The sequence below is a fragment of the Salvelinus fontinalis genome, unplaced genomic scaffold, assembly GCF_029448725.1.
Source record: "Salvelinus fontinalis isolate EN_2023a unplaced genomic scaffold, ASM2944872v1 scaffold_0126, whole genome shotgun sequence".
In the NCBI taxonomy this organism is placed as follows: Eukaryota; Metazoa; Chordata; class Actinopteri; order Salmoniformes; family Salmonidae; genus Salvelinus; species Salvelinus fontinalis.
Window position 1 is genome coordinate 9,217 of NW_026600335.1, and position 14,541 is coordinate 23,757.

Genomic DNA, 14,541 nt, shown 5'->3' on the forward strand with positions numbered 1-14,541 from the left:
GTCTCAGACTCCTTCCCTTCCTGTCTCAGACTCCTCCCCTTCCTGTCTCAGACTCCTCCCCTTCCTGTCTCAGACTCCTCCCCTTCCTGTCTCAGACTCCTCCCCTTCCTGTCTCAGACTCCTTCCCTTCCTGTCTCAGACTCCTTCCCTTCCTGTCTCAGACTCCTTCCCTTCCTGTCTCAGACTCCTTCCCTTCCTGTCTCAGACTCCTTCCCTTCCTGTCTGACTCCTTCCCTTCCTGTCTGACTCCTTCCCTTCCTGTCTGACACCTTCCCTTCCTGTCTGACTCCTTCCCTTCCTGTCTCAGACTCCTTCCCTTCCTGTCTCAGACTCCTTCCCTTCCTATCTCAGACTCCTTCCCTTCCTGTCTCAGACTCCTTCCCTTCCTGTCTCAGACTCCTTCCCTTCCTGTCTCAGACTCCTTCCCTTCCTGTCTCAGACTCCTTCCCTTCCTGTCTCAGACTCCTTCCCTTCCTGTCTCAGACTCCTCCCCTTCCTGTCTCAGACTCCTCCCCTTCCTGTCTCAGACTCCTCCCCTTCCTGTCTCAGACTCCTCCCCTTCCTGTCTCAGACTCCTTCCCTTCCTGTCTCAGACTCCTTCCCTTCCTGTCTCAGACTCCTTCCCTTCCTGTCTCAGACTCCTTCCCTTCCTGTCTCAGACTCCTTCCTCTTGTACAGTTGTTGTTCCTCCAGAAAGATTACTGTAGCCGTGTGCAGCGTAGTAAAACTAAGGCATTATTTAGTTCTACTGAATGAATGACCAGGCTTTCTGTTTCCTCTCTCCTCCAGATCTCTGGAGTACAGCGGCATCTACCATTCTCTCTCTCTCTCTCTCTCTCTCGTTCTCTCTCGCTCTCTGTCTCTCTCTCTCTCTGATTGGATAGACAGCCTGATGGTGAAACTCAACATGCCAGTGATGTCAACGACGGACTTCAGGTTGGTTAACTAATACATGATCCAAGTTGTTAGTGAGTAAAAACATTTTTATAATAGTCAGTTATATTATTTTATCCAGGGCAATAGTGTGTTACTTTTGTGGATTCTCTATGATTAAAATGTTGTGGTTTTGACACACATTGTTCTATCTCTGTATAACATCATTAGTTGTTTATCTGTGACGTTACCTGCATTTCCTGTTTCAGACTGTGAACCATGGGCAACGTGGAGAGCCAGAACGGCGACCATGCCTTCTACGGTACCCAACATGGCTACCTGTCCCGCAAACACATGTCTCGTTCCCTCCGCGTCTCCAAGCACCAGTCCAGCTCCGGTTCCACCCGCTGCACCCACGACCGCCACGCCACTCAGGGCAAAGTAGAACACCGTAACTCTGAGACCTCCACGCGTTCCAGCAGCACCCCTAGTATCCCACAGTCCTTAGCGGATCACGCCCTGGAGCCCTTCAACCAGACCAATGTCCTGTCAGACTTCTCCCCTATTTGGGTGGACCGCATGGCCATGAACCTCCGGCCCGTCTCCTTCCATACCCACCTAGACAACCCCTCTGTAGGGCCCCACCTAGACAACCCCTCTGTAGGCCCCCACCTGGACAACCCCTCTGTAGGCCCCCACCTGGACAACCCATCTGTAGGGCCCCAGTTAGACGCAGCAACACCAGGGACTAGACCCCAGTGCTCCCAGGACAGAGGTCTAGGCCTTTACAATAACACTGGGGAGGGGACCTACCTCCAGAAGACCAGAGACGGACCCCACGAACCCCGGGAGGGAGTTAGCTTCAAGAAGAAGAGGTCCAAATCAGCCGATATGTGGAGAGAAGACAGTCTGGAGTTCAGTCTGTCAGACCTCAGCCAGGAACACCTCACCAGGTTAGAGAAGTCAGACCTCAGCCAGGAACACCTCACCAGGTTAGAGAAGACAGTCTGGAGTTCAGTCTGTCAGACCTCAGCCAGGAACACCTCACCAGGTTAGAGAAGTCAGACCTCAGCCAGGAACACCTCACCAGGTTAGAGAAGACAGTCTGGAGTTCAGTCTGTCAGACCTCAGCCAGGAACACCTCACCAGGTTAGAGAAGTCAGACCTCAGCCAGGAACACCTCACCAGGTTAGAGAAGTCAGACCTCAGCCATGAACACCTCACCAGGTTAGAGAAGTCAGACCTCAGCCATGAACACCTCACCAGGTTAGAGAAGTCAGACCTCAGCCAGGAACACCTCACCAGGTTAGAGAAGACAGACCTCAGCCAGGAACACCTCACCAGGTTAGAGAACACAGACCTCAGCCAGGAACACCTCACCAGGTTAGAGAAGTCAGACCTCAGCCATGAACACCTCACCAGGTTAGAGAAGTCAGACCTCAGCCAGGAACACCTCACCAGGTTAGAGAAGACAGACCTCAGCCAGGAACACCTCACCAGGTTAGAGAACACAGACCTCAGCCAGGAACACCTCACCGGGTTAGAGAAGTCAGACCTCAGCCAGGAACACCTCACCGGGTTAGAGAAGACAGTCTGGAGTTCAGTCTGTCAGACCTCAGCCAGGAACACCTCACCAGGTTAGAGAAGACAGACCTCAGCCAGGAACACCTCACCAGGTTAGAGAAGACAGACCTCAGCCAGGAACACCTCACCAGGTTAGAGAAGTCAGACCTCAGCCAGGGACACCTCACCAGGTTAGAGAACACAGACCTCAGCCAGGAACACCTCACCGGGTTAGAGAAGACAGACCTCAGCCAGGAACACCTCACCGGGTTAGAGAAGACAGACCTCAGCCAGGGACACCTCACCGGGTTAGAGAACACAGACCTCAGCCAGGAACACCTCACCAGGTTAGAGAAGACAGACCTCAGCCAGGGACACCTCACCAGGTTAGAGAAGACAGACCTCAGCCAGGAACACCTCACCAGGTTAGAGAACACAGACCTCAGCCAGGAACACCTCACCGGGTTAGAGAAGTCAGACCTCAGCCAGGAACACCTCACCAGGTTAGAGAACACAGACCTCAGCCAGGAACACCTCACCGGGTTAGAGAAGTCAGACCTCAGCCAGGAACACCTCACCAGGTTAGAGAAGACAGACCTCAGCCAGGAACACCTCACCGGGTTAGAGAAGACAGACCTCAGCCAGGAACACCTCACCGGGTTAGAGAAGTCAGACCTCAGCCAGGAACACCTCACCAGGTTAGAGAAGACAGACCTCAGCCAGGAACCCGGGTTAGAGAAGACAGACCTCAGCCAGGAACACCTCACCAGGTTAGAGAAGTCAGACCTCAGCCAGGAACACCTCACCGGGTTAGAGAAGACAGACCTCAGCCAGGAACACCTCACCGGGTTAGAGAAGTCAGACCTCAGCCAGGAACACCTCACCGGGTTAGAGACGACAGACCTCAGCCAGGAACCCGGGTTAGAGAATGACTGTGATATGAGGTTGTCTCACTTAGCTACCGTACTAACTGGAAGTCACTCTGGAGATGCTAAATGACTAACATGTAAATGTAAAGAAAAGGCAACTGAAGGGTTGTCAGTTCAAATCAAATTTTTCCATCTCGTGTGAATTAATCAAGTATTCTCTCTCTTTTTCAGCACAGAGGAGATCATCGACACGGAGGAGGCAGATGACAGGGACTTCCCTGATTGTGAAGGCCTGCTGGGTCTCGTGTCCCCTGAGGGTCTGGAGGGCGTGGACGCTGCTGGCAGGGCCAACTCCCTGGATCAGCTGTATGGAGGTCAGAAGTCCCCAACTCGCCGGCCCGTGGCACGCTATGCTAAGTGGCACCATGACGCTAACCGCGACGCCCGGGAGGGAGAGGACGATAAGATGCTGTCTCCGTCGGAGGAGGATGGGAACTCGTACGGAGCGTATACTCTGCCTTGTCGACGCTCACACTGCCTGTCTGAGGGACTGACCAATCACCAGGCTGCCTCTTGTAACACCATGCAGGGCCGCAGAGCACAGACCATACAGGTACTGTAGGATTACAGTCGCTAGTGAAAGACTACACACCCCTTGCACAGTCTTCACATTTTGCTGCCTTAAAATGTCATCTGAAAAAGCGATTACATGAAACAATTCCCCTGCTGATCTACATAACCTGCTCCACATTTTCAAAGTTAAAGAACATTTTCTAAATGACTAAGAAATACAAAATGAGGATTCATTGATTGCTTATGTCTTCACCCCTCAGAGTTTATACTTGGTAGAAGCACCAATCCAGACAACTTCGTTGTTTTATTTTTTTATTAATTTAAAGTTCTAACTTTCTTTTACTTTGTAGATCTGTAAAACATTTTTTTTATAAATAATAAAATATTTCATTTTAAGGCAGCAAAATGTGAAGACTGCAACGTGTTTGTAGACTTTCACGAGTCATACACTGTTTATAGTACACACTGATCACATATCAGCATTATTGTAAAATATGATATACACTGCTCAAAAAAATAAAGGGAACACTTAAACAACACAATGTAACTCCAAGTCAATCACACTTCTGTGAAATCAAACTGTCCACTTAGGAAGCAACACTGATTGACAATAAATTTCACATGCTGTTGTGCAAATGGAATAGACAAAAGGTGGAAATTATAGGCAATTAGCAAGACACCCCCAATAAAGGAATGGTTCTGCAGGTGGTGACCACAGACCATTTCTCAGTTCCTTTGCTTCCTGGCTGATGTTTGGTCACTTTTGAATGCTGGCGGTGCTTTCACTCTAGTGGTAGCGTGAGACGGAGTCTACAACCCACACAAGTGGCTCAGGTAGTGCAGTTCATCCAGGATGGCACATCACACCTTGTGAGACCATATGCTGACACATGCACATTTGTGGCCTGCTGGAGGTCATTTTGCAGGGCTCTGGCAGTGCACCGCCTTGCACAAAGGCGGAGGTAGCGATCCTGATGCTGGGTTGTTGCCCTCCTACGGCCTCCTCCACGTCTCCTGATGTACTGGCCTGTCTCCTGGTAGCGCCTCCATGCTCTGGACACTACGCTGACAGACACAGCAAACCTTTTTGCCACAGCTCGCATTGATGTGCCATCCTGGATGAACTGCACTACCTGAGCCACTTGTGTGGGTTGTAGACTCCGTCTCATGCTACCACTAGAGTGAAAGCACCGCCAGCATTCAAAAGTGACCAAACATCAGCCAGGAAGCATAGGAACTGAGAAGTGGTCTGTGGTCACCACCTGCAGAACCATTCCTTTATTGGGGGTGTCTTGCTAATTGCCTATAATTTCCACCTTTTGTCTATTCCATTTGCACAACAGCATGTGAAATGTATTGTCAATCAGTGTTGCTTCCTAAGTGGACAGTTTGATTTCACAGAAGTGTGATTGACTTGGAGTTACATTGTGTTGTTTAAGTGTTCCCTTTATTTTTTTGAGCAGTGTATTATGATCCTATAGCACAGAGCACACAGGTAGGATTGTACACTATCAGGGTTGGGGTTCAGTCGATTCAGAACGTAAACCAAATTCCAACTCCAATTTCAAATGTTCCTAATTGAAAAGCATTGAAGATAATTTGGAATTTTAATTTCACCTTAGCTTCTTGGATTGGAATGGACTTGACTCCCAGCCCTGACCCCAACACTGACCCCAGCCCTGGACCCCAGCCCTGGACCCCAGCCCTGACCCCAGCCCTGACCCCCAGCCCTGACCCCCAGCCCTGGACCCCAGCCCTGGACCCCAGCCCTGACCCCCATCCCTGGACCCCAGCCCTGACCCCCAGCCCTGACCCCCAGCCCTGACCCCAGCCCTGACCCCCAGCCCTGACCCCCAGCCCTGACCCCCAGCCCTGACTCCCAGCCCTGACTCCCAGCCCTGACTCCCAGCCCTGACCCCCAGCCCTGACCCCCAGCCCTGACAGATATGGGACCGTGTTTGTTTTTAGTGAGAACTGGAGGGAATGTGATGTGGATCAACTCCACATGAAAAACAAACAAATGAGATAATTTGGTTTTACTGACATCTGTTGTTCTGTGTCGCATGTGTATCTGTGTGTTTGAGAATGTTTGTTTGTAAGCACTGTGTATTTGTGAGTGAATCGATGTGTCTGTGTGTGTATCTGTGTGTTTGTCTGACAGACAGTGTTGTCACTAGCAACACTAGCAGTACTAGCAGGACTAGCAGTACTAGCAGCACTAGCAGCATTAGCAGCACTAGCAGTACTAGCAACACTAGCAGTACTAGCAACACTAGCAGTACTAGCAGCACTAGCAGTACTAGCAACACTAGCAGCACTAGCAACACTAGCAGCACTAGCAACACTAGCAGCTCGAGCAGCACTAGCAGCACTAGCAGCACTAGCAACACTAGCAGCTTGAGCATCACTAGCAGCACTAGCAACACTAGCAGCACTAGCAACACTAGCAGCACTAGCAGCACTAGCAGTACTAGCAGCACTAGCAGCACTAGCAGCTCGAGCAGTACGAGCAACACTAGCATCACTAGCAACACTAGCAAGAGGTCAGCAGCTCAGACCTCCCTCCCAGGTCAGGTCTCTGTTTCTCTCTTTCTCTCTCTCTCACTCACTCTCTGTTTCTCTCTCTCTCTCTCTCTCTCGCTCTCTGTTTCTCTGTTTCTCTCTCTCTCTATCGGTCTCTGTTTGTCTCTCTCTCTCTCTGTCTCTCTCTGTCTCTCTGTCTCTCTCTGTCTCTCTCTCTCTCTGTTTCTCTCTCTGTCTCTCTGTCTCTCTCTGTCTCTCTCGCACTTTGTTTCTCTCTCTCTGTTTCTCTCTCTCTCTCTCTCAATTCAATTCAATTGACTTTATTGACATGGCAAGTTCATTATTACTTACATTGTCAAAGTATACATATCGAAAAAATCTAATATATATGTATATATATACAAAATATATATATATTTATATATAAATAAATGGTGGGACCAACAGCAATAATAATAGTAGTAGTGGACATGGGATTACCATTAACAACAACTACAACAACAATATTAATCAGAACAACTCACTCTGTTTCTCTCTCTTTCTGTCTCGTCTGTCTCTGTCTCTGTGTCTCTGTCTCTCTCTCTGTATGTCTCTCTGTCTCTGTCTGTCTCTCTGTCTGTCTCTGTCTCTGTCTCTGTGTCTTTGTCTCTCTCTCTCTGTCTGTCTCTCTCTCCGTCTCTCTCTCTGTCTCTCTCTCTGTCTCTCTCTCTGTATGTCTCTCTGTCTGTCTCTCTGTCTCTCTCTCTGTCTCTCCCTCTCTGTTTCTCTCTCTCTGTCTCTCTCTCTAGGTCTCTGAACTCTCCTCCTTCCTCTTCATTGTGTCTGAGAGATATTCCTCTTTCACTCCTGTTCCTAGAGCTGATAATAAAGCACCCGTGTGTAAATGTGTTCTCCTGTTGGGGGGTGGGGGGGCCTGCGAGGGGGGTGGGGGGGCTGCAAGGGGGGTGGGTTGTAAAGTCACTCCCTGTTTGGAATTCCTCAGTCCTTTATGATAATGAGGGGGGCCTGGGAAACAGTGTAACAGTAAAATGTGTGTGTGTGTGGTGCTGTCATCATGAGGCTGTGTGGTAGTGGTGCTGTCATCCTGAGGCTGTGTGGTAGTGGTGCTGTCATCATGAGGCTGTGTGGTGGTGGTGCTGTCATCATGAGGCTGTGTGGTGGTGGTGCTGTCATCATGAGGCTGTGTGGTGGTGGTGCTGTCATCATGAGGCTGTGTGGTAGTGGTGCTGTCATCATGAGGCTGTGTGGTGGTGGTGCTGTCATCATGAGGCTGTGTGGTGGTGGTGGTGCTGTCTTAATGAGGCTGTCTGGTGGTGGTGGTGGTGCTGTCATCATGAGGCTGTGTGGTGGTGGTGCTGTCTTCATGAGGCTGTGTGGTGGTGGTGCTGTCACTATGAGGCTGTGTGGTGGTGGTGCTGTCACTATGAGGCTGTGTGGTGGTGGTGCTGTCATCATGAGGCTGTGTGGTGGTGGTGCTGTCATCATGAGGCTGTGTGGTAGTGGTGCTGTCGTCATGAGGCTGTGTGGTGGTGGTGCTGTCACCATGAGGCTGTGTGGTGGTGGTGCTGTCATCATGAGGCTGTGTGGTAGTGGTGCTGTCATCATGAGGCTGTGTGGTGGTGGTGCTGTCATGAGGCTGTGTGGTGGTGGTGATGTCATGAGGCTGTGTGGTGGTGGTGCTTTCATCATGAGGCTGTGTGGTGGTGGTGCTGTCATCATGAGGCTGTGTGGTGGTGGTGGTGCTGTCTTAATGAGGCTGTCTGGTGGTGGTGGTGGTGCTGTCATCATGAGGCTGTGTGGTGGTGGTGCTGTCTTCATGAGGCTGTGTGGTGGTGGTGCTGTCACTATGAGGCTGTGTGGTGGTGGTGCTGTCACTATGAGGCTGTGTGGTGGTGGTGCTGTCATCATGAGGCTGTGTGGTAGTGGTGCTGTCGTCATGAGGCTGTGTGGTGGTGGTGCTGTCACCATGAGGCTGTGTGGTGGTGGTGCTGTCATCATGAGGCTGTGTGGTAGTGGTGCTGTCATCATGAGGCTGTGTGGTGGTGGTGCTGTCATGAGGCTGTGTGGTGGTGGTGATGTCATGAGGCTGTGTGGTGGTGGTGCTTTCATCATGAGGCTGTGTGGTGGTGGTGATGTCATGAGGCTGTGTGGTGGTGGTGCTTTCATCATGAGGCTGTGTGGTGGTGGTGCTGTCATGAGGCTGTGTGGTGGTGGTGATGTCATGAGGCTGTGTGGTGGTGGTGCTTTCATCATGAGGCTGTGTGGTGGTGGTGCTTTCATCATGAGGCTGTGTGGTGGTGATGGTGCTGTCATCATGAGGCTGTGTGGTGGTGATGGTGCTGTCATCATGAGGCTGTGTGGTGGTGATGGTGCTGTCATCATGAGGCTGTGTGGTGGTGATGGTGCTGTCATCATGAGGCTGTGTGGTGGTGGTGGTGCTGTCATCATGAGGCTGTCTGGTGGTGGTGCTGTCATCATGAGGCTGTGTGGTAGTGGTGCTGTCATCATGAGGCTGTGTGGTGGTGGTGCTGTCTTCATGAGGCTGTGTGGTGGTGGTGCTGTCACTATGAGGCTGTGTGGTGGTGGTGCTGTCACTATGAGGCTGTGCGGTGGTGGTGCTGTCATCATGAGGCTGTGTGGTAGTGGTGCTGTCGTCATGAGGCTGTGTGGTGGTGGTGCTGTCACCATGAGGCTGTGTGGTGGTGGTGCTGTCATCATGAGGCTGTGTGGTAGTGGTGCTGTCATCATGAGGCTGTGTGGTGGTGGTGCTGTCATGAGGCTGTGTGGTGGTGGTGATGTCATGAGGCTGTGTGGTGGTGGTGCTTTCATCATGAGGCTGTGTGGTGGTGGTGATGTCATGAGGCTGTGTGGTGGTGGTGCTTTCATCATGAGGCTGTGTGGTGGTGGTGCTGTCATGAGGCTGTGTGGTGGTGGTGATGTCATGAGGCTGTGTGGTGGTGGTGCTTTCATCATGAGGCTGTGTGGTGGTGGTGCTTTCATCATGAGGCTGTGTGGTGGTGATGGTGCTGTCATCATGAGGCTGTGTGGTGGTGATGGTGCTGTCATCATGAGGCTGTGTGGTGGTGATGGTGCTGTCATCATGAGGCTGTGTGGTGCTGATGGTGCTGTCATCATGAGGCTGTGTGGTGGTGGTGGTGCTGTCATCATGAGGCTGTCTGGTGGTGGTGCTGTCATCATGAGGCTGTGTGGTAGTGGTGCTGTCATCATGAGGCTGTGTGGTGGTGGTGCTGTCATCATGAGGCTGTGTGGTGGTGGTGCTGTCATCACGAGGCTGTGTGGTGGTGGTGCTGTCATCACGAGGCTGTGTGGTGGTGGTGCTGTCGTCATGAGGCTGTGTGGTGGTGGTGGTGCTGTCATCATGAGGCTGTGTGGTGGTGGTGCTGTCGTCACGAGGCTGTGTGGTGGTGGTGCTGTCGTCACGAGGCTGTCTGGTGGTGGTGCTGTCTTCATGAGGCTGTGTGGTGGTGGTGCTGTCGTCATGAGGCTGTGTGGTGGTGGTGCTGTCATCATGAGGCTGTGTGGTGGTAGTGGTGCTGTCATCATGAGGCTGTGTGGTGGAGGTGGTGCTGTCATCATGAGGCTGTGTGGTGGTAGTGGTGCTGTCATCATGAGGCTGTGTGGTGGTGGTGGTGCTGTCATCATGAGGCTGTGTGGTGGTAGTGGTGCTGTCATCATGAGGCTGTGTGGTGGTGGTGGTGCTGTCATCATGAGGCTGTGTGGTGGTGGTGCTGCCATCATGAGGCTGTGTGGTGGTGGTGGTGCTGTCATCATGAGGCTGTGTGGTGGTGGTGGTGCTGTCATCATGAGGCTGTGTGGTGGTGGTGGTGCTGTCATCATGAGGCTGTGTGGTGGTAGTGGTGCTGTCATCATGAGGCTGTGTGGTGGTGGTGGTGCTGTCATCATGAGGCTGTCTGGTGGTGGTGCTGCCATCATGAGGCTGTGTGGTGGTGGTGGTGCTGTCATCATGAGGCTGTGTGGTGGTGGTGCTGTCATCATGAGGCTGTCTGGTGGTGGTGCTGTCATCATGAGGCTGTCTGGTGGTCGTGACCTCATGAGGCTGTGTGGTGGTGGTGTTGTCATCATGAGGCTGTGTGGTGGTGCTGTCATCACGAGGCTGTGTGAGGCGGGCAGCCCGTGAATGGAGCTGCCAAGCGCATGATATGGTCATGTGACCTGACGGTGGGATAACAGTTTGGTTGAACCTTCCTTAGATTCCTCAGCCAGCCAGTCAGCCAGCCAGTCAGCCAGCCAGTCAGCCAGCCAGTCAGCCAGCCAGTCAGCCAGCCAGTCAGCCAGCCAGTCAGCCAGCCAGTCAGCAAGTCAGCCAGCCAGTCAGCCAGTCTGTCAGGCAGTCTGTCAGCCAGTCTGTCAGCCAGTCAGAAGAACTGGAGACTTCAGGCTATTACATCGTGCTATGTCAGTTTAGGTCAGGACAATTATTGGCTGTGGTTAGGCTAGCATCAGTATCTGTAGGCTAGGCTAAGGTAGACTAGGATCAGTATCTGTAGGCTAGGCTAAGATAGGCTAGGATCAGTATCTGTAGGCTAGGCTAAGGTAGGCTAGGATCAATATCGATACACCCACCCTACACAGTATCAATATCCCAATGCCCCAGGGCAGTGATTGGGGACACTGCCCTGTGTAGGGTGCTGTCTTTCGGATGGGACGTTAAACGGGTGTCCTGACTCTCTGAGGTCATTAAAGATCCCATGGCACTTATCGTAAGAGTAGGGGTGTTAACCCCGGTGTCCTGGCTAAATTCCCAATCTGGCCCTCAAACCATCATGGTCACCTAATAATCCCCAGTTTACAATTGGCTCATTCATCCCCCTCCTCTCCCCTGTAACTACTCCCCAGGTCGTTGCTGCAAATGAGAACGTGTTCTCAGTCAACTTACCTGGTAAAATAACGGTAAAATAAAATAAATAAATAAATAAATCTGTAGGCTAGGATCAGTATCTCTAGGCTAGGCTAAGGTTGGCTAGGATCAGTATCTGTAGGCTAAGGTAGGCTAGGATCAGTATCTGTAGGCTAGATAAAGGTAGGCTAGGATCAGTATCTATAGGCTAGGCTAAGGTAGACTAGGATCAGTATCTGTAGGCTAGGCTAAGGTAGACTAGGATCAGTATCTGTAGGCTAGGCTAAGGTAGGCTAGGATCAGTATCGTTAGGCTAAGGTAGACTAGGATCAGTATCTGTAGGCTAGGCTAAGGTAGGCTAGGATCAGTATCTCTAGGCTAGTATCAGTATCTATAGGCTAGGCTAAGGTAGACTAGGATCAGTATCTGTAGGCTAGGCTAAGGTAGGCTAGGATCAGTATCTGTAGGCTAAGGTAGACTAGGATCTGTATCTATAGGCTAGGCTAAGGTAGGCTAGGATCAGTATCTGTAGGCTAGGCTAAGGTAGTCTAGGATCAGTATCTGTAGGCTAAGGTAGGCTAGGATCAGTATATGTTGGCTAGGCTAATGCATTCTAGGATCAGTATCTGTAGGCTAGGCTAGGATCAGTATCTGTAGGCTAGGCTAAGGTAGACTAGGATCAGTATCTGTAGGGTAGGCTAAGATAGGCTAGGATCAGTATCTGTAGGCTAGGCTAAGGTAGACTAGGTTCAGTATCGTTAGGCTAGGATCAGTATCTGTAGGCTAGTATCAGTATCTATAGGCTAGGCTAATGTAGACTAGGATCAGTATCTGTAGGCTAGGCTAAGGTAGGCTAGGATCCGTATCTGTAGGCTAGGCTAAGGTAGGCTAGGATCAGTATATGTAGGCTAGGCTAGCATCAGTATCTGTAGGCTAGGCTAATGTAGGCTAGGATCAGTATCTGTAGGGTAGGCTAAGGTAGGCTAGGATCAGTATCTGTAGGCTAGGCTAGGATCAGTATCTGTAGGCTAGGCTAAGGTAGGATAGGATCAGTATCTGTAGGCTAGGCTAAGGTAGACTAGGATCAGTATCTGTAGGCTAGGCTAAGGTAGGCTAGGATCAGTATCTGTAGGCTAGGCTAAGGTAGACTAGGATAAGTATCTGTAGGCTAGGCTAAGGTAGGCTAGCATCAGTATTTGTAGGCTAGGCTAAGATAGGCTAGGATCAGTATCTGTAGGTTAGGTTAAGGTAGTCTAGGATCAGTATCTGTAGGCTAGGCTAAGGTAGGCTAGGATCAGTATCTGTAGGCTAGGCTAAGGTAGGCTAGCATCAGTATCTCTAGGCTAGGCTAAGGTAGACTAGGATCAGTTTCTGTAGGCTAGGCTAGCATCAGTATCTGTAGGCTAGGCCAAGGTAGTATAGGATCAGTATCTGTAGGCTAGGCTAGCATCAGTATCTGTAGGCTAGGCCAAGGTAGGCTAGGATCAGTATCTGTAGGCTAGGCTAAGGTAGACTAGGATCAGTTTCTGTAGGCTAGGCTAAGGTAGACTAGGATCAGTATCTGTAGCTAGGCTAGGATCAGTATCTGTAGACTAGGCTAAGGTAGACTAGGATCAGTATCTGTAGGCTAGGCTAAGGTAGGCTAGGATCAGTATCTGTAGGCTAGGCTAAGGTAGGCTAGGATCAGTATCTGTAGGCTAGGCTAAGGTAGGCTAGGATCAGTATCTGTAGGCTAGGCTAAGGTAGGCTAGCATCAGTATATGTAGGCTAGGATCAGTATCTGTAGGCTAGGCTAAGGTAGGCTAGGATCAGTATCTGTAGGCTAGGCTAAGGTAGGCTAGCATCAGTATATGTAGGCTAGGATCAGTATCTGTATGCTAGGCTAGGATCAGTATCTGTAGGCTAGGCTAAGGTAGACTAGGAGCAGTATCTGTAGGCTAGGCTAAGGTAGGCTAGGATCAGTATTGTTAGGCTAGGATCAGTATCTGTAGGCTAGGCTAATGTAGGCTAGGATCAGTGTCTGTAGGCTAGGCTAATGTAGGCTAGGATCAGTATCTGTAGGCTAGGCTAAGGTAGGCTAGGATCAGTATCTGTGGGCTAGGCTAATATAGGCTAGGATCAGTAACTGTAGGTATCTCACCCGTGTGTGTGTATCTCACCCGTGTGTCTGTACGTGTGTGTGTCCGTCCGTCCGTCCCACCTCTACCTGTGTGTGTGTCTTACCCGTGTGTCTGTACGTGTGTGTTTCCAGGATGTGACAGCCGGAGAGGGCAGTGAGTACGAGGACAGTGGCATCGACGGGGTGACGGCGTCGGGGGCGGAGCATCACTCCCGGCGCTATAAGACCATGTCTATGTCCTTCTCCGTGTGCTCGGCGGCGGGGCGGAGCCTGTTCGCTGGCAGCGACAGCGGAAGCAGCAGCGGGGGAGCGCCCAGTGATGGGGTCCAGGGGGTCTACGAGAACTTCAGACAGGTGGGTGGTGGTTCTGGTTCACGCACACCACACACACACACACACACACACACACACACACACACACACACACACATATACATACATATATACATACACACACACACACATATATACATACACACACACATACACATATACATACACACACATACATACAAACACACACAAACAATCACACACATACACACACATATACAGTTGAAGTCGGAAGTTTACATACACCTTAGCCTAATACATTTAACTCAGTTTTTCACAATTCCTGACATTTAATCCTAGTAAAAATTCCCTGTCTTAGGTCAGTTAGGATAACCACTTTATTTTAAGAATGTGAAATTTCAGAATAATAGAGAATTATTTAATTCAGCTTTTATTTCTGTCATCACATTCCCAGTGGGTCAGAAGTTACATTCAATTAGTATTTGGTAGCATTGCCTTTAAATTGTTTAACTTGGGTCAAACGTTTTGGGTAGCCTTCCACAAGCTTCCCACAATAAGTTGGGTGAATTTTGGCCCATTCCTCCTGACAGAGCTGGTGTAACTGAGTTAGGTTTGTAGGCCTCCTTGCTCGCACACGCCTTTTCAGTTCTGCCCACAGATTTTCTATAGGATTGAGGTCAGGGCTTTGTGATGGCCACTCCAATACCTTGACTTTGTTGTCCTTAAGCCATTTTTCCACAACTTTGGAAGTATGCTTGGGGACATTGTTCATTTGGAAGACCCATTTGCGACCAAGCGTTAACTTCCTAACTGATGTCTTGTGATGTTGCTTTAATATATCCACATAA

At 50.5% G+C, this 14,541-nt stretch overlaps 1 protein-coding gene across 1 annotated transcript in view; it reads left to right on the top strand.

The window, feature by feature from the left end:
- Positions 1 to 568: 568 nt before the first annotated feature.
- Positions 569 to 14,541, top strand: part of LOC129843364 (rho guanine nucleotide exchange factor TIAM1-like) — a 127,782-nt gene continuing 113,809 nt past the window's right edge. The window contains 4 exon segments of the mRNA XM_055912064.1: positions 569 to 936; positions 1,143 to 1,826; positions 3,537 to 3,918; positions 13,532 to 13,753. Of these exon segments, the coding sequence (XP_055768039.1) occupies positions 1,153 to 1,826; positions 3,537 to 3,918; positions 13,532 to 13,753 (1,278 nt within the window). The 5' untranslated portion in view covers positions 569 to 936; positions 1,143 to 1,152.